Source organism: Bombyx mandarina, chromosome 12 (genome assembly GCF_030267445.1).
Source record: "Bombyx mandarina strain Sakado chromosome 12, ASM3026744v2".
In the NCBI taxonomy this organism is placed as follows: Eukaryota; Metazoa; Arthropoda; class Insecta; order Lepidoptera; family Bombycidae; genus Bombyx; species Bombyx mandarina.
Genome location: NC_143219.1, coordinates 4,073,526 through 4,098,438, shown reverse-complemented (window position 1 = coordinate 4,098,438; position 24,913 = coordinate 4,073,526). Strand labels below are relative to the sequence as shown.

At 36.8% G+C, this 24,913-nt stretch overlaps 1 protein-coding gene across 1 annotated transcript in view; it reads left to right on the top strand.

Moving 5' to 3' along the window:
- The window catches only part of LOC114243093 (uncharacterized), a 104,353-nt gene that overhangs the window by 59,404 nt on the left and 20,036 nt on the right, over positions 1–24,913 (top strand). The window contains exons 3-5 of the mRNA XM_028174460.2: positions 622–793; positions 10,048–10,314; positions 10,567–10,736. Coding sequence (XP_028030261.1) covers positions 622–793; positions 10,048–10,314; positions 10,567–10,736 — 609 coding nt within the window. The remainder of the gene's footprint in view (positions 1–621; positions 794–10,047; positions 10,315–10,566; positions 10,737–24,913) is intronic.

Here is a 24,913-nt window from a genome sequence, read left to right as displayed (position 1 = left end):
GTTATTATCAGAACACAGCAGGTCATATTTCAAAACATATAATAAAAAACTGAAATTGAAATTCAAAATAATTTTAATACAGATTTTCTATATTAATTTTGTGGATTGCTCTCCTTAATTATCAAATTGCCCTCTTGTGGGGCGTAGGCCCTACGTTGGGAAACACCGTATTAGACATGTCCATTAAGTAAACTTTGTTTTATCTAGGAGTCTCTTAAGGTTCTCTCTTGCCTCTGCATATTGATCAGTTTGAATGAGATGATGATTTTTGAGATAATACTGCTATTACAAATGCAGAAATAGTATAGTTTAAAAAGACCAAGTTCGCATATTTGCCTCAAAGCTAGACATGATTAATCATTCAATCAGACAAGAATCAGACTAAAAACTATTATTCGAACCAAATAACACCACAACGTCAATGCTCTGACTTACTTTAAGACACGAGCTCGAAGTACTCACTATATTGTAAAACAATTGAGAATGAATAAGAACTGCTTCGTGGCAGCAATAGGCAGACTGATGGTACCCATGCGTATGGGCTCACAATATGCCTTATCTATAGTAGAAACTACTAGTATTTTGGCTTTGTAATGCTTTAATAACTTAATCTTCTGATAGGTAAACCTAGTCTGCACAAAAGTAAAGGGCGAACCAGTCTACGAGACAGTGAAGCCAGTGTCTGCTCACACGGAGCTCGTCGTCTATTACCTACCGGAGAGACCAGAGGAAATGTTCTTCGTTAAAATGAGGAATAACCTGTATAGACAGACCATGGACTCTATTTTGGAAGGTAAGCAATATATAATCTACGTGCAAGATATATTGTAGATTACACAGTGATATGTGAGCTGTAGCTACCATACGTTTTGGTTTTACATTTGAGCAGCCATTGTGCTATAAAACTGAGACCACCGAACTCATGTCTCAAGGTGGTTGGCGGCATTTAGGTGTTAATGTCTATGAGCTCCACCACGTATATGAGGTAATCACGTATCAGGTGGCCCGTGAGCTCATTCATCCATCTGAGCAATAAAAAATCTATTCGTGTTACACAGAGTTAGGTCCAGACAGAACTGGCAATATGCAATGCATGGTATGTTTAGACATTATTTTTCTCATCATATGTTTTGTGGTCACATATCTTTACACGATGCCAATTGGTCAGGGGACGCGACCCTCGTCTTCTTAAGCTACTGTTATTCCGTTTCCTTTACTCACCCGTTGTCGCAGTTTTCACTAATCAGTCATCATGGCAAATTCTTTCTTAGTTCTAGTTTCTTAGTCCTAGTCCTAAGTCCTAGTTTTCCGTAAATTTATTCTCAGTAAGGGTCTTAATCCTCACAGATGGATTAAATAATTCTTCCTATTTGTGACTTAAGAGATTCACGCATTCCAGTCTGATCGCGCCATTAGTTCTTGTACCTCCAGCGTTAAATGTGTTGGATTACACTATGTGCTAGACCAATGCTCATTGAGGTAAACTGAATTTAATTTTCGTTCGTAATGTTATATTATTATAGTATTTGTACCAACATTAAAACACATAAAACCGCTTCACAATTATTACGTATAACCAGGCAATAATGTTTATGAGAATAGCTTCAATGACCGTTGGCCGTTGACAGATTTTATTAAATACTTAACAATATTTTAACTGGCTATGAGCTGTACTTACGTGTACTAATTGCGTACCAATTCAACTGAAACATTAAATTTTACTGTAAATGGAATTAATTTAAAACGGGAGCGAATTCTTTTCATATTATAGTGACCATATAACCGAATGACGAGACAGTGCAACTGCTAGTTTGTGTCGGCAAGATGCTTTCCAGGGTACGAGGACGTCCAAGCAGAGCCCCTTGCTTCTTCTTCTTCCTAGTCGGATACTCTTGGCCAAGTAGTCATGGCTGTCGATGGACAGGGTTGCGTTTCGTCGTCGCCGCTCACATCCAAGGCGGCCGCACGTTGAGCGATGTTCCTCCATTGGAGGCGGCTGTTAGCATTACGAGCATATTTTACTGCAGTGGCTATGTATTAAGCCCGTTGCTATGTACCGCTAATTCTTCTATTCAAGCCATTTTTATTCGAAACAGCCATCAAGTGTTAAGTGATTACTGCAGCCCATAGATATCACAGTGGAAATGAGTTGCCCACTGTGAGACATGAGGTCGATATCTCAATTGTATTGTATAACGGTTATCAATTTGATACGCATGGTTGCTTCAGAAATAGGACAGTGATGGCGCTAGGTCTAGCGTTATGTTTATCTAATTGATTAAAAAAAAAATTGTTGCTGCCTCTTCACGGGCGGTTTTCTGTGTCGGCGTGAGAGTCGCTGCCTCAAACAGGCATGGTTGATAATATGATGTTTACAAATATGGATCAAGCGCAACGCATTACGGTACAACCATCTGTTTTCGCATGCAATACTGTTGCATCTTTATTTTTATCAATACGATTCACCGAGCCTCTTATGCTTTAGGACCAAGAGAGTAACTTTTGTATTCCAGCCAAATTGATGTCATTGAATGTGAAACGATTCATTTTTATGTATCAAGCAAGGTCGTTCAAAATAAAAAAAATACACGCCCATTCGATTAAAATGACGAATTTCTGAATTCTAAATAATAATCTATATCCAATTTCGCGTGATTACAATATTTAATAGCAACAAACAGGTACAAAATACTCATTTAACGATGCGAATCTAACGTTCGGACCATTGGATGCCCATTAAGAATCTAGCACCTTAAATTTTTTTTCTATCAATTTGTTGTATTATCTTGATTAATTTGTTTACTTTTTTTTTAAATTAACATGACATGACTAAGTGGGCTCTTTCACACGGTAATTTTCTATGTATGAGTTTTTGTGATTAACTATTTACACTGAGTGAATTGATTAGGTTGGCCATGAACTTAAATTGTCAATAGTTGCGTTTTATTTCTTAAGACATCACACGTTTTAGTTCTCAATCAACGTGGTGTGCCATGGGCCTTCTATAAAATACCAAACATCAACTGTAGAAATCTCAATCGGTTAAGGAATCTCAAGGGATTATACTAGCTTCCCAGAACTTGTAAGGGAAGCTCACGGGGCTCAGCTCGAAACATCGCTAACATATGCCACAGCAAGAGCAATGCTTCGCTGAATCTATCTCCAGATCGGAATCGCGACCTACTGAGAAGATGCGGCGAGAAACTCAGTGGTCTGTGTCTCTGGGTTAAGTTGCATGTCGAACCTTCCTCCTATTCGACAGGTTTGACGAGAAGTGCTTGGAATGCCTAGAAGTATCGAGAGTCAACCGGGAGGACTAGTTATATGGTATTCAATGACTAACCATTCCACCACCGAAGCCACCAAGATATTTGTAAAGGATTAGTGGAACCCAGCTACGCTCCATTGGATTCCCGCAATTTTCTTTTTTTTCATTGCATAGATGGGTGGACGAGCTCACAGCCCACCTTGTGTTAAGTGGTTACTGGAGCCCATAGACATCCACAGCCCCAATGCGCCACCCACCTTGAGATATCGGTTCTAAGGTCCCATATAGTTACAACAGCTGCCCTACCCTTCAAACCGAAATGCATTACTGCTTCACGGCAGAATTAGGCAGGATGGTGGTACCTACCCGTACGGACTCACAAGAGGACCTACCTCCAGTACTTATCCAAATTATAATTTTGCGGGTTTGATTTTTATTACACGATGTTATTCCTTCACCGTGGAAGTCAATCTGTGAAAAATATTTATAACTCGACTCCACCCGTAAGTATGCTTTAGGAATGTATATTTAGAACGATTTCATTAGCACAGAATCAATTTAAATCCACGCGAATAATATTATGTACTGTGTTCTTAAAACGTTTTCATATCAGTCCGAGATGACATTCTCGTATGATAAATGTAGTAAGGCTACACACTTTTGCACTTATAAAATCGAATATTTTCCATTTATTGCGTTGCAGTGTATTGGCATGTGCTGCAAATATGTTCGTCTTTAAAAAGGGATCTGATAAATAACCTTTTCATTTTTTTAATAATACACACACAAGAAACTTTTCAAATAATTAATTTTAGAAAACAATGACAAAAGCTAATTGAGATAATGATTTATGTAAATGCTCAACATAAGATTTTTATGGCGCTAGATGAATGAATGACCGCTCACCTAATATTGTGACTACCGGAGATTATAGACAATATGGTTCCGATCCGGTAGTAGATGCATTAGCGAAGCAGCTGCCCTTAAGCTGGTAGGTCTCCTCTGGAGGCACTTGAGCAGCTGTTAGCTAATCCCGTCACTCCTGGCTGAGCCCGTGCTCATCTGTTCTGATGAAACTATCAAGTCCTCAGGGCCACCAGTATTCCGTCCTTCCTAAAAAATATTATTTCGAAAGTTTGTCTGTCTTTTCTCTGTCCATTGCATACTAATTTGGTAAGCGGCACAAAATAATGTGCGATGTTTTAAAAAGAGTAAGTACCCTTGACAAGAATCGAGGCGTTAACAAACACAATCAAAAAGTCAATCCATATTTCGCTTCCCATGGTACAATCGCGCAAACAAGTTTCGAGATACATACATTTCCATCTGCCGCGATATCGGCTCCCGCTATCACGGCGCGGCAGATCAAAGGACTCACTTGTGAAGCGGGTCGAATCTAGAGGGTTTATTTTGAATATAAAATTAATTCTCAGGCTTTTTTGTTGAAATATTTTTTAAGGAATGTGGTACACTAGTTAATTAGTAACATACCTATATCAGAGTTGGTACATAAGCAGTATTATATAAGTATATGCTTTGACGTAATTTATTTATATTATCAACGGAATGGATTTCAGCTTTGTTGGGGATAAAAGATCGATAATACCGTATGCTTTATTAAATTTTGGCATTTCAACTCCTTCTTGTCCATTTAACCTATACCCCTCAACTATAAGCACAAGTCAGGTGTGAGCTGTTAAAATCATTTGTTTAGCATTATATAAATTTATAGACCATTAGCTACTATCTTCAATGTATTGAAGTAACTTTTATGAAGTAATAATATTTCCTTATTTATTCAGCACATTACGATCAAAGACAGCGACTCAAGAATTTTTGAGAGTAATAAAAAACTATTTCATCCCGTTACTTAGATAATATTGGAACCTAAACAATCTATAATGATGAGATGAATGAAAAATTTAGTAGAATTGATAAGTATTAAGTAACTTCAGTTTTTACAAATAACTTTATTCTCATAGGTACTTGAACTACAAGAAGTGGAGAAGTTATCCTTAAATAGCAGCGAACAAAAACCAAAAAGGGTTGATATTTCTAAAAGTAATTTGTTCAATGGGATTTTGCTTTATTTGCCCCGAGGAAAAATTACAATTGATATAATTTTAATTGTGATTTTTCTTAACAAATTACCAAATACTATAATGAATACCAAAACGTATCTCACATATCTCTATCTCTATACAAACAGCCTGCTGATCCTATGTTACGAATTGATAGCATTAACATTTGGATAACAGCAAGCGAGGTAGCTTTATAACACCCACAGTACGGGAAAAACAAAAACCAATCAAAAACAATAAGCTCGGACTATGAATATCGCTTTCGTGCAGTAGTCGGAGCCGCCTTGATTGGTTTTTTATCTCCCTTAGGAAACGACCTATTGAAATTGCGAACCGATACTGTCTATTTGAATAGATGAATTGTTGTTTTTTTTTTGTTAACCCTTTCGTCGTCTTTGTTCGTTTTTTGTCGTTTATTCAAATGAAAAGTTTCATTTGTTAATTTCTCATTATTGAAGTGGATTTTTATTAACCGGAACAACTTTATCGACTTGATGGTATTGATAGTAATTAGTCTGTGTTTCATAACAAAGCCAACAAGGGTTGGTCAGAGCATGTTTTTTTTGGATATGCCACAAAATTTTTTACTGGTGGTAGGACCTCTTGTGAGTCAGCGCGGGTAGGTACCACCACCCTGCCTATTTCTGCCCTGAAGCAGTAATGCGTTTCGGTTTGAAGGGTGGGGCAGCCGTTGTAACTATACTGAGATCTTAGAACTTATATCTCAAAGTGGGTGGCGCATTTACGTTGTAGATGTCCATGGGCTCCAGTACCACTTTATACCAGGTGGGCTGTGAGCTCGTCCACCCATCTAAGCAATAAAAAAAAAAAAAAAATTAAATATTCTTCTTCTTATTCGTTTCACTCTTGATAGAGTGGTCATTATAATCATGTAGTGTTGCAGGGGGCAGATTTGACGCGTCTCACGATGTCCCGCCATCACTCCTTGGTCGAGGCCATCCTGTTGCACTTATTTAGTGGATTTTCCACCATAGTCTTGATTTGATCAGTCCATAGCATTGACGACCTCCCACACGTTATATATAAATCCATCCTGGCTGAGCCTTTGCTCGCCCACTTGTCCTGGTGTAACTAGAAAAGTTCGCACCACCAGTAATCCTTCCTTCCTATAAAGCTATATAGATATATTTAAATATATTGATTGTTTCATACGGGTACGACCCGTGATGAGTGATGAATCCATAATGAGTTCCAGTTGGAACTGGAAAAGAACATCTGTCACTACAACACAATTTTGACCTGGACTTCATACACCCAGAACGCCTATGATAGATACTGACTCAGACCCAGAACATCTACAAAGCCCCGTTGTACTACAGTCTCTACACCAATGAGCAATCTGTAATAACTATGCCAATTTTACCTCCTTTTATTGAAATGATTTATATACGACTAAGCATACATCAATAACTTTGAAGTTGAGTTGAACAAGTAGATAATAAAATAATATGTTCAGTATGAAAAATATTGATATAATTTAATGCTTTAGTATAAATGAAAGTTGAACTTAAAAGATAATGCCGACGGCATCGCTCAAATTAGATACAAATATGAATACTTTTTTTTTTGTTACTCAGCGGCTTAAACGAGAAAAAGTAGGAGAATAGAAGTGGCAGACTGTGCCTCATGTCATGCCCAATGTTCTTTTTTTCTTCTACCTATTTGCTAGTAACCTAAGAGGCTATTCCAGCCGGCCGAACGGGTTGATGAGCTCACGGGCTCAACCTCAGAGAATTTGCCAGCACCAGCCCTAGGAAGAGCAGTACTTCACAGAATCTACAATCGGATCGAAATCACGACCTACTGAGATGATCCGGCGAGAAACTCAGTGGGCTGTTTCTATGGCTTAGTTCGCTGAGGTTAGTTAGACGAGGACGATGACAGGTGCTTGATGGTCCTAGAAGCATCTAGAGTGAATCCGTGGAACCCGACAAGACATTTTTCTGGCGACAGCGGCCTTGCGTTGCCCCGTCGCGGTCGGATAAGTTAACGAATATGTTTAAAAAGCAAACTGCGTTGTTTTTAGCAGACTGCTTTTTTATCGCTTAGATCGATTAGGACGAGCTCACAGCCCGCCTGGTGTTAAGTGTATTACTGGAGCCTATAGACATCTACAACGTAAATGCGCCACCAACGTTGAGATATAAGTTCTAAGGTCTCAGTATAGTTACAACGGCTGCCCCACCCTTCAAACCGAAACGCATTACTGCTTCACGGCAGAAATAGGCAGGGTGATGGTACCTACCCGTGCGGACTCACAACAGGTCCTACTACAAGTTTTTACATCATATATAATAAACGAATGTCAGCTATAATAATTATTAAATATAGAACGCTGATACGATTTCGAACAGGAATGAAATCTAAAGGCTGCCGCTAGACAGATCATATCACCCACCATACCATATCTAGGCATTCCGACATCTCGGAGCATCAGTCGAACGAATATAAATACAACTATCCGCGGATCTCGTACTGAGCGTGTAACCGTTAATTAATCCTTACCATCTAGTGACACGGCACTTAGCGCTAAGGATTTATTACGGGCATCAACATATTGTGTAGTTTCATTTTATCGATAACTTTAAAGGATATTTTCATAATTGTTTTTCATTTTTGCCAGAGATATGACTGGTTTGTTTGATGTAGGTACATTTAAGTCTGGGAATAACGAACTAAGAGAACGGAATGTACTAATTACAGATGATAATAAAAATGGGAATTAGAAAATTGTCAAAAATCCACAGGATTAGTCGTTGAACACATTTCCCATTGGCACATTAGAAAGTATTTCACACATTCCGTATATTAGACGAAGACAAGTGTAGGGTTCGATAGAGTTGGATATTCGAAATTGAGAACGCCAATTAAACCGGCGCTCAAAGAGCCAAGACGGGTCGTAATAAATATAAATTGTCTAAGCATCCATAGCAAAATTTACGGTTGTCAATAAAACGGGTTCATTATAAAATTTTCGCTTGATTGGAACATGATAAAAATTTGATCTGGAATTAAAAATTTCTTAAACTTTATTAATGACCGTTAAATTTGCCCCGAGTTATGTTTTATGTTCAGCGGAATTCAATATTAATAAAGAGAAAAATTTAAATTGTAAAAATTATGATGTTTTCTGAAGAGAATTGACGTTTTACATATTAATGCGACTTAATAACTTGGCTATTGAAATTCGTCTTAAAAATATCACCAAATTGATGTGATACATCAAACAGTATTAAATTTATAAATGTGTATAAATACATTTTACTAATGGGCTTATGAAATTAAATTAGCTTTTATTAGTCAACGAGATAGACAAGCTTGATAATAAGGCTAAAGATACAACAGAAGAGGTGTTGATTGATTGTTTGAAAGCTTTTAAGGTTATTCCAGTAGATTTTATGTGATTCATTTAGACGTCAATTTATCATGCATTCATGTAGTTATTTCTTATTGTTGAAGCAATGGAAATGTGGGCTTCAGCTTTCTGCCGCTTGACTCTACTGCGATCATAATATTGCTAAATAATTTGGCCCCCCAAATATCAGACTAATTCCTGTCTTGAGTAACGGTAGTTGACATGTTTACTAAATACTAGAGGTCCCGCGGTAGTCGAAATTCGACTATAATTAATTGGAATTGTAAGTTTGCACACTATTATGATTGTATTTTATACTTCTATAATCACAAATTTCGCACAAATTAATAAAGACAAACAATATTTAATCTATTCTTAATTTGACCACAGACGTCAAGAACAAAAGTTTGACAATAAATAGTATGCATGCGTGTGTGCGTCAAATACATGGTATGTAGTGTGTGTAATGTTTTCTTTATTGATTTAGTGTAACTTTTATGCATTATTTAAAAAAAATATTAGCATTGTGCACTTCTTCTCTATATTCTCTATAAGTGTGAAAAATTATACTCCTCCGTTCGCGCAATTTTCGTAAAAAGGGATACAAAGTTTTTGCTTCATGTATTAATATATAGGTATAGATATTTGACATAAAGAAATAATACATGGCGGACAGGGTTGATATAAATTTACACTATTGCAATTACGACTATAAGTTTTTTTTTTTTTTTTTTCTCTCGGGCCGGGGGCCGAACCTCCTACGAGGTCCCCGCGCCTAGGGGGCGCGCGGGGTATGTGAGACTCAACGATCTGCAGGTGTTGAGAGCAGATCGCGGGCCCAAGGATTTTAGGGCCCACCCACTAAACGACTCCCCTGCACTCTTACACCCGACGTCCGATCTCCGTCCGGGGTCAGAACCCGTTCAGAGTAGGGGGGTTCCCGCGGTCAACCAGACACGCGGCGCCACCCCGAGGACGCCCGACCGACGGGTCGTCGAGGCGATAGTCGACGACCAACGACGACTTAAGGGTGTAACTGCACTCACGCCTAATGACTGCTTAATATTAGGTGGACCATAAACTTCATTTTAGTTAATTGAAAGCTATGGTCGGCACTGTCAAATATTCAACCATGTGGTAAACCCAAACTTAAGGTCCTCTATACAACGATCTTGTTTTTAGAGTGTGTTGGCCGCAATTTTAATGCCTTCATTGTAATAACAGTGCAGTTCGTATAATGCATGCTTTATGGATGAAAGCTCAGTTTTAGACTACGTTATGTAATTTGATGAATATCACTAATCCAGACATTCTTTTTGCAGATTCTCCTTTAGATCTATCCACATCACTTCTGTCGAGAGTCCTTTTGCCAATATCCCCTCCGTCTGGACCAGAGGATGAACATAAATCGATATCGGGAGATTCCATGGCATCGCTATCTGTTGGGTCATCGAATGAGCTGTTGGACATGACGCCGAAAATCCAAAGAAGACCGACTAAGTCTGAGAGAGCGTTACTGCCTTGTGAAGTCTGTGGAAAGGCGTTTGACAGACCATCGTTATTGAAACGACATATGAGGACACATACAGGTATAAACGGATAATTATTGTATATTTTGTCACACACCTTTGAATTTTAATCATTTTTGTACTTGTCCAATTTATTATTACTTTGAAACTTAATTAAACATTTAATGTTCTTGAAATTCGTTACTAAGTTGGTTCTTGTTGTTTTTTAACAAACAATCTCACAAATAATAAAATCATGACCAGTACGAACAAAGGATTTTTTTATGTTTAATTTCGCGATTAGGGTAAAACGTATTCCATTTGATTTTGTAGGAGAGAAGCCTCATGTGTGCATGGTGTGCAACAAAGGTTTCAGCACGTCGAGCAGTCTGAACACACACAGAAGGATACACTCTGGCGAAAAGCCACACCAGTGTCAGCATTGCGGAAAACGATTTACGGCCAGCTCCAATCTATATTACCATCGAATGACCCACATAAAGGTAAGTTTTATACTTTTTAATACGCTTTTATTAGCTTCAGACGTATGTATGTTAGTATGTAACGGAATCTTTGAACATGATTTTGACCCCCTTCAAAACGTCGGATTAACTCGAAATTTGGTATACTTATTAAGAACCGATGACAATTCAATATTTTTAAAAAATTAACTAACAAAAAACGCTTTTATAGAAAATCCAACTAAAAAGTAGAAAATAAATTTTAATAAATTTGAATTAAAAATAGTGTAAGAAAAAAAATATTTTATTGTAAAAAAAGCGTGGGGTGCATGGTATCAGTAGTTATAAATATTTTATGAACAGATATGAGTAGAAGGGTTATTTTGATAATATCAAATGAAAAATTGATTTTCTATAAAAGCGTATTTTGTTAGTTTTTTTAAACTATTATTATCGTCTACGCATGGTGCAGCTTTAAACGTGACATCATTTTTGAAGTCTGAAAATGACGTAGTTAAGGAAATTGAAGTTGGATGTTTTGGCTTAAAAGCACTGTGCATTCACACACTCAATACCGTTGTATTTCCGCAGTTAATTACTGAGTAACTATAGGCTCATTTGCAAAATAAAGTAGAACAAAACAGTTTTAGTTGTGAAACTGTTGTATGTCATAAATACGTGTTTTATTGGTGGACCTCTTGTGAGTCCGCGCGGGTAGGTACCACCACCCTGCCTATTTCTGCCGTGAAGCAGTAATGCGTTTCGGTTTGAAGGGCGGGGCAGCCGTTGTAACTATACTGAGACCTTAGAAGTTTTATCTCAAGGTGGGTGGTGCATTTACGTTGTAGATGTCTATAGGCTGGTAATTACTTAATACCAGGTGGGCTGTGAGCTCGTCCACCCATCTAAGCAATAATAATAATAATAATAACACTTTATAAGCAATGTAATTTTTCGTTAATTTTCGTTGCGCCTGGAAATATAAACCTTATTATCTTGATATTAATTCACTCTTAAATACCTAATGCTTATTTTTATATATATATTTAAATATATTTGGGTTCGTGATTTAGGTACACAATCGTCTTTACGAGATGAATGCATTGCATTAGTGAATATTATTGAATCATCAAGTAACTTACATTTTAATTTTCCTCATTTAAAATTAGACAATAGAAACATCCATTTTATCTTTAATTTTTCAAGTAATATCTAGAGGTGTAAAGCAAAAAGCTTAGGTTTTCACTGTGTTGTAGTAAATTTTGCAGTCTTGATCTTTGTTGGTTTGGTCATGAGGTATATTTTTCATTGAGCTGATAACATACCGTGGGCTCTGTACCGTAGCCGTGAGAACGGACCGTATGTTGCTGTACTGGTATCATAAAATGAATAAAAAATATATTAAAAGTAATTCAATTAACTTATTTTTATGTTTTCATATGATTAATAAACCAGATGAAATAACACGTGAGCACTGTTCATTTTGATTTTTGATAATCTTTTATTACATCATAATTTAAGAATAAATTTAAAGTAAGAAAATTCATATTATGAAGTTGTTAAGAAAACGTGACTGATATTAGCAGGTATTCTATTGTTTGTAAAATAAATTAAATGCTTCGGTATTCCACTTAACATATCATGATCATCATCATTAACGTATGATACGATTGAGGCCTGGTATGTTTAGAGTTGGGTGTCTGCATACATATTGCGATGTCTATGGACTCCGGTAACCACTTGACAACTATGATAGATCCAAAAACAGCTAAGTCATGGCATGTCTTCCTCAAACCAGGCCGTGTGCCTTTAGCATTGCCGTTACCCATGAGTGACATCGACTATAAAAGAAATTAAAAAGAGGCCGAGCAAAGAAAGAGGCGAGGCATTAAAAAATGTTTGATATTTCAATACCATATTCATCGTGGGTAATTCTCCACTTATTACCAGACAGGTTGCGAACATCAACAGAGCATTAGCAGGTAAAAATCGATTGACTACTGCTACGTACACTAAAACATTGAGTATTAACATCTCTCATATCACAGATAAGTTGTTTTAACCCCTGTCACCGTCCTCGTCGAACCCGTCGCTTGCGATGAAGGGCTCGAGTTGCGAATTAACCCATAGACAAAGTCCACAGAGTTTCTCGCCGGATTTTCTCAGTGGGTCGCGTTTCCGATCCGGTGGTAGATTCTGCGAAGCACTGCTCTTGCTAGGGCCAGTGTTAGCAAGACTCCGGTTTGAGCCCCGTGAGCTCATCTACGTGTTAGGGCGAAGCTGAAACGGCCTCTCAAGGCTATCAGCATAGGTAGAAAAAAAAAGGTTTTAATAACGATTCTGTTTACTCAATCACGGAAACTTAACGTACCATTAAATGGGAACATAAAAACAAAGTATCCTTGGTGTATTAACAATGGCCGTCATTACAGTTTTTATAACGATTCACATATAAGAATTCATCCTTTTCTGTGCGTTTTTTCTTCTCTATTCTCAGATCGCGTTGTATATTCAATGCACAAATGCTCTATTAATTAGTTAGTTGGAAGTGTATCCTTGTTTTCTCAGAACGCGTTATAAAGCTAATAAGATATTTTTTTCGGATATGCATTAATTCTTATTTACAAATCCAAATCTTCTACTAGAAATATTTTGGTAATAATTTTGAATGTTAACGTAATTTACGAAATTAATATTACCAGTCTCGGCTACTTCAAAACCAAAGTAGTTTTTAAATTAACGTCTTAACTCACGTTCTTTTCAGTATTTCCAAAAATTCTTTTCAGTATTTCCAAAAAAATATAGTTTTTATGGATATCTCAAAATATGTAACTTTTATGAATAAAATAAAGCGCTGGCTAGATAACAGCGAAAGTGTAAAAAAAAACGCATTTAATCCTCGTTCAATCTGACAAGCAATTAAAGTTATAAACGTTGTTAATTCATGGTTTAGTTCGGTAATGCTTTGAGCGCATTACAAGGTGATGTTACCGTGCTCAGTTCCCATAACGCCCCACCTTAAGTTTTTACTTATTTAACTATGACCTCATGTGTCCGCGACTTAAGAAAATCACACAATATACCATGCTGGCTGGTCACAGGGTTGCCGCGAGGGAGTTATTTAAAAATACAAATCGGTGTTTTTTGTTGTTTACGACAACTCATCAGCTGCCACGAAGTTATAATCTATAGTAAATTTGCACCTTGAAATTATAAAACAGTTTATATGGTCAACAATAATATCGTTTGATTGAGTCTATCGAAGGATAGTAACTCTCTGTTTGGACTGTGGCGGGTAGCCATCATATAACGCAAGATATTTGACAGATGCCTGAATCTCGCTTACAACACTTTCAAGACAAGCTTGCATTTAAACAAGTTCCGAACAACAAACATTCAACAACAATATCACTCGCTCGGTGAAAGATCTTTCCCTCCGTTATCCTCCCACATGGACAGGTTCTTCAGCATGTTCAGTTTTTTTTCTGAAATGAAGAAGTTTGGCTAAGTTGTAAGTCATCAATCTGCCTATTTCTGCCATGAAGCATTTGCGGTCCAGTTTTGAAGTGCAGGCCGATAGCAGTTGTAATTGAGACGACAGTCGTATGTTTCAGGGTGAGAAACCGATTTCACGTGTCGGTGTCTATGAGCTTCGATGGCCGTTAAAATTCTCGTAGGTAATAAAAAGAATCAGGGAGTGTTTCCACGAATGTCAAAGCAATTAACTTAGATTTTTTCGCTTCCATATTACTTTATGTTTATGCTTTAACTTTTTTATCGCTTAGACGGACGAGCTCACAGCCCGCCTCGCTTTAAGTGGTCACAGGATCCCAAAGAGATGTACCACGTTAATGTAACTACTTTGAGACATGAGTTCTAAGTTTAGATTTTACATTACAAAGGCTTATCCCACCCTTCAAACCGAAACGCATTACTGCTTCACGGAATTCCGCTGAAGGATCACAATACGTTTTCTAATCAGTAAAAAAACTACTACTAAAAACAAAAAACAAAACACAATTAACTTAAACGCGTAGTATTAACGATTACTTGCCTTCGACATCCCTGTTTTCTTCGAGTGCACCTGCGGTCACAGGTAGTTGTGCCAAGACGTTGCCCGTACTATAAATTATGGCGGGTCACTGTGGGAACTCCGTCTGACCAGGCGACTGTGACGACCCGATATGTGTATTGTTGTGTCGATTTTAATGTATTACGTCTTAGTAATGTACCGTGCGTACTCTAACTAAACAGAATACAGCAGAGCGTTTTTTTCGTTAAAATAAATTTTGTTTTCAGGTATTTCAATTTTAAATTAGTCCACTGTAAAGTTCACGCATTGTCGCTTAGTCACGTTTGCCTTTCAAGCGTCGATATGTATATTACAAAAATGTCATGATATTTTTTGCATATAATTTGTGAAAATATCAATATTGAAAACAGATGTATTGGATACCACAAGCGACGATTTGTAGTAAGTGAGCCAAATATTATAGGCTATAAAATGCACCATTTTTCAAATAGAACTAATTTTACTATGTGGAAATGGATTTAATGGACTTCAAAAGCATCATAACTACTTGTGAATGCACCCTTAGAGATGAACGCAAGGCAAGTGCTACTGCCTACACGTTTGGCAAGTTTATCGAAAACCAATGCAAATGGCCAATATAGACGAATTTCGAAGAGATGCCCACACGTTGGGCTCCGTCAATTGAGTTACTGGTGGTAGGACCTGTTGTGAGTCCGCACGGGTAGGTACCACCGCCCTGTTCATTTCTGCCGTGAAGCAATAATGCGTTTCGGTTTGAAGGGAGGGGCAGCCGTTGTATCTGTGTCTCAAGGTGTGTGGCGCATTTACGCTGTAGATGTCTATGGGCTCCAGTCACCACTTAACACCAGGTGGGCTGTGAGTTCGTCCATCCATCTAAACAATAAAAAAAGTGCCTATCCGTTGCTTACCAACAGTACAAATTATAAAACGACATTAAAATATGATATGACAATACAGGTCATAGCAGATCATATGCTAGCTGAAGAATATGGAGCTTGTTCGAAATTGAAATAAACCACCATGAAATCCGAACTGTGAAACTTACGACTGTGTATGCAACCAAAATATTCTCGAAATTTCCAGTACAATATCAAGTAAATCTAACATCTCATATAGCATGGGTTCACGCACACCGTGTGAAGACACGGTCTGCTGGTTCTAACGTCTTCAGTGTCGTCTTTGCACGATACGGTTCCTTGAGCAGTTGTGGGAAACAAATTCGGATGCTTATAGTACAATATTAATTACCACAATATCACACGACCGAATGCAAAAACTGAGTTGTTTACGACTGAAATTTTTGTATTAAAATTTTTGTAAACATGTTTTTGAGCTGTAGATGTTCCTTTGTTTGTTGTCAAATTGAACTAAATTTTAATCGTGTTTGGGCTTCCTTGGACTTTATATTTTAAATAGGAAATGAAATTGGCTGACTCAGTGGCGCAGCAGTTAATGCCCTTAATTGCTAGGGCTCCGTGAGTTCGAGTCCCATTTCGCACAAGCGTTCTTGTAACAGCAGGTTTCGTTCATTTTTGTCTGGGTATTTAATATCTATGTTTGCATAAATATAAACTAATAAGACTATTTTAAAGATTCACACAGTAGATGGAATTCTAAGATGCGCGCAGTGATATGTTATATTAGAAATTTTGAGGATTTTGGATAGATTAAACACATACGTAACGAATAGGGTAATTTGGCATTATATTTCTGTTGTCTAGAATAATAACACTTTTTTAAATTCTACTCATTTTTTTCTGGACACACTACATCTTGAGTATTTTAACTTAGACATGTAGGTATATAGCTTCGTCACTTAGAACTTAAACACTAAATTACGTTAAATTTTAGGATACATACTGCGTTAAGGAGTCAAATATTAATTTGTATTTTCATCATGTGATATGGTGATTGAATGTGAAAAGTATTTTTTCCTTAACCCTTTCAGGTCTATTGTCCATACGTATTGGACATATAGTCTTACATTACAGTAGTCTTAGGACCGCAAAGGTTTCAAATTTACCATCAAGTATGACCAAAGCCTGACTATATATTAATTTATCTGATTAGCTCTTTTTTTTTAATGCTAACATTTCGTGGGTTCAATTAATTTAGGATTCGTGTCCCTGATTCTATAATCGAATAAAAACAATACCGGTTTCTCATGAAAGCATGTTGAAAAGCGCTAAATTTCCTTAGTACATAGGTGAAGGAGAGAGGGAAGCGTTTTCTCACAACGATCTGTTTTAGTCGTGTGTAGAGTTGACACTTCGACTCGTTAGAGCTTCGTTATTTGTATATTGTCAGTCTGTCTTTTCGCCTGTTCAGTCACTGTTCCGTCCTCTACAATTGGCTGCAATGGAATTGATTCAAGTCACAAGAGATGCGTTTTTGTTAATATCGACAACTTTGAAACTTAAGGTTGTTTTTGTAACGAAGTTCCTTAAGAGACGATACGGAAGGGTACCCTAACCGGGAATTTGAGGGCTAGATTGGAAGAGTGTGTACGTGTAGATGGCACACATCTGAGCGATGTTATTTTTAAAAAATAAAATTCCCATTTGTAATCTTTATTATAATTATATTTTTTCTTTCCTGAGCTTTGTAGTTTTTTCTATATGATTTTTAATAATCCGCTCAACTTTATGGCCCACCCTGTATAACGTATTATATATCATTTAACATGCATCATTGAATCGTTCCCGATAGCATAGACAGTGGCAATGTCGTTGATTTTTGTAATGATAAAATTACTAAAACTGCATTGGGAAAATCATTATTTATAAGTTTTTTCGCGTAATGCGAAAAACAGCTGACTCTTGAGTTTATTGGTTATTAATGACCCAACAAACATCCACTCACATTTTCTGATTTAAATGTTCACGCACACTGGTATACACATGATGATTTGTGTCTATATGTATTTTATAAGTATAATTATGTACAAGACTTATGTATATAATATTTAGTTTGTTAATATGATAATCTTTTTTTTTGTTGTGTACTATAAGTTTTAAACCGAATACTTTATATTTTAGTTTTATTATTTCCATTTTGTCGTACAATTTTCTATCATCTGTCAATTGTGTTGTGGCTTGCTGAAAGAAACCTCATCTCTACATCCAGCTTCTTTCTTCTCCATCGTTCCCTCACTGCTGAGGATTGTGACCACATATGAAACTTCCTAACAAATTGTTATTTTATATTTGCGGGTAATCGTAGGCTAACGCTCATAATAAATTATAATGTTATGATAATAATTTTCATCACAAAATCTGTTAATTTGCGTTGTAATTAAAATTTAATTAATTATAAATTTTAAAGGTTTAACGTTAGCGGACTCGTTCTGAAGTTGCGAAAAAAATAATTATTATATTCTTATTCACATCCACATTTATATCACAATTAAGTTACTTCTGAAATTTCAAGAACTATTTAATTAAAGTGATATTTATACGGACAAAGTATGTCTACTATTAGCCTATACGTTATTAACTTTGATATTCAAATCAGGAATTAGGGGAGAAAAGTAAAAACAGCACCCCTAAGCTGCTGAATATGTAGCCGTGATGAAGACCAGTATTGCTATTTTTTCTATGAAATAACTGGATAATATCAAATCCATTAGCTCAGGGGTTCCCAAAATTATTTTGTCTATTGCCCACTTTGAGAATAAATTATTTTTTAGCGCCCCTATTTTTTCACCTACCTAAAAACCACTATAGCGAGAGCTCAGTCAGTGTCTAAGAGTCCTTCTAGATTAATTTACAAATAGCCTCCCACGCCTCTACACAACCCCCCTTGTTCTAGTTCCCTTACCGCCCCCCTTTTAGGCCTGCAGTGCCCACAAGGGGGCGTTATCGCCCACTTTGAGAAAGGCTGCATTAGCTTAAGTAAACCTAAGACGTGACGAAATTAAAAACAATAACATATTTCTAGTCTTGAATCATTCTTTATGAAATGCTGGATTTTGGGCATATTTTGTATGATAAATCACACTGAAATAGAGGTATAGAAAAATAATTAGCTAGTCGGTGACTTGTACCACTCACATACGTAACAAGCAGACGAGAAGATTGGTGATTCATTGTTTCAAATCAGAATGCGATTTGCGTTTGTCACTCACCCACTGTTTACTCATTGTCTGGCCACTGTCGTTCGGACACAGTTGGTCAGTAAACAAAGCCTGCGTCTTTGATTCGGATTTTATTTTACCATTATGAATTTAAAAAAAATACCATTTAACACAATTATAATATTATATCTGCGGTTTTTTTCCAATATCTATACTATATTAATACGTGAAGCAAAAACTTTGTACCTCTTTTTACGAAAATTGCGCGGACGGAGAAGTTTGAAATTCCAAACACTTATAGAGAATATAGAGGGAGTCAAGGATGCATTTTTTTTTAATCACTAAAAAACACATTACGCACACTAACATTTATTTGACGCATATATACTCTTTTGTTTATTGTCAAACCTTTTTTTATTGTTTAAAGTCGGTGGTCAAATTGAGAATAGATTAGTATTGGTTAATCTTTAATATTATCTCTATAGTGTAGTCGTGTAGCATTGGCGAAATCTGTGATTATATTACTATTATAAACAGTCTTTGACAATAGAACCACAGTAATGTTCAAACTTAAAATTAGAATTAAATATAGTCGAATTTCGACTACCAGGGGATCATTAGCTCATTTTAAATGCGCAATCACATCTAATTGAGATATGAGGTGACGATGAGCCCAATGAAGCATTCTGGGTTTAAGGTGAGTTAATACGTCATTAGCATAAGCTACACATCTGTTATTGTAAGGGCTGTGAGTTCCACGCGACGGTTAATAAAACTTCGATAGCTGCTTATTTTTGTTATTTCTTCGGTTTTTGCGACTTTTAGACATGTTTTCCGTCCACGCGGCAGATTCCTATGGACTGACCAAACAAAGGCAGCTCTAAACGGTCCAACCAGTGTACAAGAGGGCCGCGATACGTGAGGATTGGCGACATCTTGTAAAACGCACTACCAGCCGAACTGATAACTACGATCTCTGCCAGTAGTACAAATGACTAAGAAAAATACATATTTAAAAATACCTGTACGGTTCAGTCTCGCGTTTTTATAGTCACAAATATATCAGTAACATAATATAGTGAAAATATAAACGGTTTTTTTTTTTTTTTAAATAGTTTTCGTGATTTCTACTTTTTGTCGAGGACAGTCCATTTAACTGGTTTGTTGGGCGCTTTTAAGCTTCGCACAGATTCGCGTACCATTTTCCTTTATTGGTGTTTCGGCTTGAAGAGTCAGATCGCCGTTAAACTTTAATATAACCCAAAAAATCCAATCCAAAAACACTTCTGGAGCCCACGAAAAAACTCAGACGACAAAAAATTACAAAAATATTACAGATCACAGCTTTGTAATATTAATAAACAATTACACATTACGAGTTTGGTTTTACTATGAACGCTGTATTGCAATTAAAGGGCATAAGGGCTTAGCCGGGTGCATGTGCACCTGTTTTATTAGTAGGGGCTCACGAAATCCGTTACAAAATTTTAATTGCATGTGGGAGTGTGAAATCACCTTACCTTCTTGTAAATTTGCTTGTCAAAAAATGTTCCTTTCCCCAAAAAAAAAAGTTTGTGTGTTTGTTATCGTCAATATTTGTTTCCATATTTTGTGTGGTGTGTGTATAACTAAAAATGTTTATTGTATTTTAAAATCAGAAATACATAATTTATGTCGGTGGAAATTCTATTTCTAAATATATAATTTCATCTGTAAATAATTAAAGGCAATTCTAACGCCGTATTTTTTTTTTTTTTCCTTCCTAAGCTGATAGTCTACAGAGACCATATCAGCGTAACCTTAACTTGTAGGTGAGCTCACGAGGCTCAAGCCTGACGATGTTGCTAACATGCACCCTAGCAAGAGCAGTGCTTCGCAGAATCTAAAACCGGATCGGAAACGCGACCCACTGAGAAGATCCGGCGCGAAACTCAGTGGGCTGTGTCTGTGGGTTTATTTACTCGTCGAAACCTTCGTCGCCAGCTACGGTTCGACGAGAACGATGACGAGAAATGCCCTACTCGGTGGTGCAATAGTTAGCTTTGATGACTGCAGGGCAGAGTTGGATGCGATTCCCACATTGAGCAAACATTCGTGTCATTGACGGGTTTGTTTTCTGATTATCTGGATGTTTAATGTCTCTATATATATAGATTTAAACGTATTTAAGAATGTCTCTGATTCACATTTTATAGCAAAACGAATCCTATTTGGAGAACACGTGTCAATGTATGTTTTTTTTTTCGGGGCCGTACCTCCTACGAGGTCCCCGCACCTAGGGGGCGCGCGGGGTGTGTGGGACTTGACGATCTGCAAGGTGTTGGGAGCAGACCGCAGGCCCAAGGAATTTGAGGGTCCTACCGCACTAAACGACTCCCCTGCGCTCTTACACTTGACGTCCGATCTCCGTCCGGGGTCAAAACCCGGTCAGAGTAGGGGGGTTCCCGTGGTCTGTTAGAAATAGATTCATTGTCAGTATCTTCGGATTCGTCTTTCCCAGAGTCTACTAGATATTCCGGCGCCTTAATAAGAAGAACAAAGAGAGAAATCGACATAGTTACTTCAGTGCGCCGCGTAGGGCACCGGAAAAATTACACTACACCCTCTTCATTTATTAATTGTCTAGAATTACATTAAAATAATACATGGTAGAAAAAAAAGACGTATTCTCAAAACACAAAAAGCACGTAGCCTTTTTTATTTTATAATTCACGTTAACTTTAAAATCAATTACTAATCTCACGCATCGACTTACCGAATAACCTCTAAACACATTTATAAAAGGTTTTCGCAACGACTTTTTATTATAACGTTATAAAGCTATCACCATTATTAGAATTATTGAAGCACTAAAAACATATTTCGTTCGTAACAGTTTGTGAATTGTAACAGCCGTTGAATGTTTAGTTTAAAACGTTAAAGCGTTTTCATTTTTCTATTTATGTTTATTGATCAAGGAATATCACGTCATTTTGGAACGAAGTTTCTTATGGGACGATGCGGAGGGGTACCCTAACCGGAAAAAAACGTCCGTAATGTAAGATTTTTATTAGTAACGCACACAGTGTACGACTTAACTTTGTAATAACGTACAAAAAATAACATATTTTTTTTTATCATTCATTGACCACGATCTCAGAGCGTTCGTTTGCGCAATACACTAACTCTTATGCAAACAAGCGTGAATGAAGTGTACCACAATAAGTTCGCACTTTACCGAATGACCGTGGGTTGTTGCGAAGCCTTCAGTTTTATTTTCTTTATACCTCGAATAGAACTTAAAATTAATATTTTTATAATAAGGAACTTCGTTCCTATCCGGTGTCCCACGACACCACACATCTTTTTTTTTTTCCTGAGCATTGCAGCGGGTAGCCATCGCATGATCGTTGATATATGTCTGAATCTCGCTTTTTTTTTGGACGAGCTCACAGCCCACCTGGTGTTAAGTGGTTACTGGAGCCCATAGACATCTACAACGTAAATACGCCACCCACCTTGAGATAATTTCTAAGGTCTCAGTATAGTTACAACGGCTGCCCCACCCTTCAAACCGAAACGCATTACTGCTTCACGGCTGAAATAGGCAGGGTGGTGGTACCTACCCGCGCGGACTCACAAGAGGTCCTACCACCAGTACAAGACAATTTTCAAGACAAGTTTCTATGTATAGAAGTTTCGAACAATAACATTCGGGCCGAAAGTCTACGGACGATAATCAAACGCTATGTGGAAGATCTTCCTTTCTTCTTTGTCGTTAGCCATGATAGATGATGACATCATCGATGATAGGTGCGTAATCATCTTGCGCAAAATTTCCAACAGGCTAAGTGTAAGTATGGTAGGATATGCAAGCCTAGTAGGGATAACATTAAAAAAAGGCTAATTTTATAGTTTTATCCGTTTAAATTTTATTATCATCCGATTTATGTTCAATGTCGGACAAAATAAAAATATAATAATAGCCTAGGCTAAAATCTCAAACGCACGACACTAGATTTGTTATCTCTTTGTGAATTAGATACATAGATAGTCAAATAGAACCTGTTGTTTACAATTTGCGATACCACATAAAGTTTATAACATAAATAGCATGAAAGTACACGATAGTATCTATACGACATTAATGAATTTTTGACGAGCTTAGATCGCTTTAGCCAACATTAAAATTTAAATTCACATACCAGAGCTACCAACAACGTAATGAAAACTCGATTTACTGACTCATAAATTCATATTTTCTTTAAAACGATTCGCAACTTTACGTATGCCTACTAAGGCCTCTTTCACATGTAAATATCGATTATATTTAATACTAGCTGACCCGGCAGACTTCGTAGTGCCTCAATCGATAAATAAAATACCTAAACTTTGGTATAAAATAAACTTAAAACCAACAAAAGGGATCCGTCCGACGAGGGACACATCAAAGGAAAAACAAAATTGTTATTTTTATTAATTCCGAGCATTTTCATATTTATTTACCTTTTAAGCCTTCTCTGGACTTCCACCAAAATTAGCCAAATCGGTCCAGCCGTTCTCGAGTTTTAGCGAGACTAACGAACAGCAATTCATTTTTTTAAATTTTTTTTTTTATTGCCCTTGATATATATATAGGTAGATTTAAACTTTAATAAAATTTTAGTTTTAAAATTTTGCTATATTTCTTTTTGGTATCACAGGTGACGTGACGGTAAGCGGAATAATCGTTCACTTAAAGACCTTTACGTGGAAGTTTCAATTACACTTAGTTTTTTACAAATTGTTTGGGGTTATAAATGAAAACAACAGAGGACTTGTTACTTTTTTCGTCGAACCCGTCGCTTGCGACAAAGGTTTCGGCATTAAATTAACTAGTGAAGTTAAAAAATCCGTGAGCTCACTTATTCGTTTGGTAACGTAGCTCTCTAAGACTGCCAGCTTAAATAGAAAAAAATAATCTTGTTACTGGTAGGGCGTCTTTTGAGCCCGCACGGGTAATTACCACCACCCTGCCTATTTTGCTTTTAAGCAGTAATGCGTTTCGGTTTGAATTATGGCAGCCGTTGTACTGAAAACTGAGTATTACAACTTATGCTCCAAGGTGGGTGGCGGTATTTACGTTATTGATGCCAATAGTACTAGTGACCACTTAGTACCACTCGTGAATCCGTCCAACCATCATAGCAATAAAATAAAAACCCATACTGATTTCCAAAAAGCTCGACGACTTGCGCTCAAAAACAACTACTATCGCATCCCTAAATGAATCCCTTGATTGCCTCTTTAGTCGAATGATTTGTAGCCCTTATATAAATACTAGGGTTTTAAATTTTAAAAGTATTAAATATCTTCGATGTGCTTTAATTTTTAGTTTAATATTTTATAACAACATAAAATACAATTGTACATTCATCTCGAACTCTAATCAGACTAAAATGATATTTATATCAATAGTAATGACAGGAAGTGGACTAATGACTTTTTATTAGCTAAGCAACAACTTTCAAATAAAAGAAGCAGTTGTTTAATTCCACTTGTTTATTGCGATCACATCCGATGTCACTCTTGTGGTTGCCGGCGATCTAATGAAGTACATTATAATTAATTTATTAAATTAAGTAGATTACATTTAAAATATATAGACGGGATCCATTACGCGCGTAAAACTCGTAATGAGTTCGGATGTGACAATTTTTTTTTTGTTGTGGAAAGGAGACTAATCGATGTGAAGGCGGTACGATTAATTCCTGACACATTCGTAACATGATTATGTTATTCCGGTGAGCGTTTATTATCAGAAGAGCCGAAATTTTACCCACAAAATTGCTTAAGAAATATAACTAAAGGTTCAAGCTGAAATCGTAATATGTATTACTAAACAATTGAATCAGACTAAAGTCTCTAGTTGGGCGATTACTTTCATTTTGCGATGTCTATGGATTCTGATAACCACTTTTTTATTTTATTTCTTAGATGCGTGGAGGAGCTCACAGCCAACCTGGTGTCAAGCGGTTACAGGAGCTCATAGACATCTACAACGTAAATGCGCCACCCGCCTTGAGATATAAGTTCTAAGGTCTCAGTGTGGTTACAACGGCTGCCCCACCC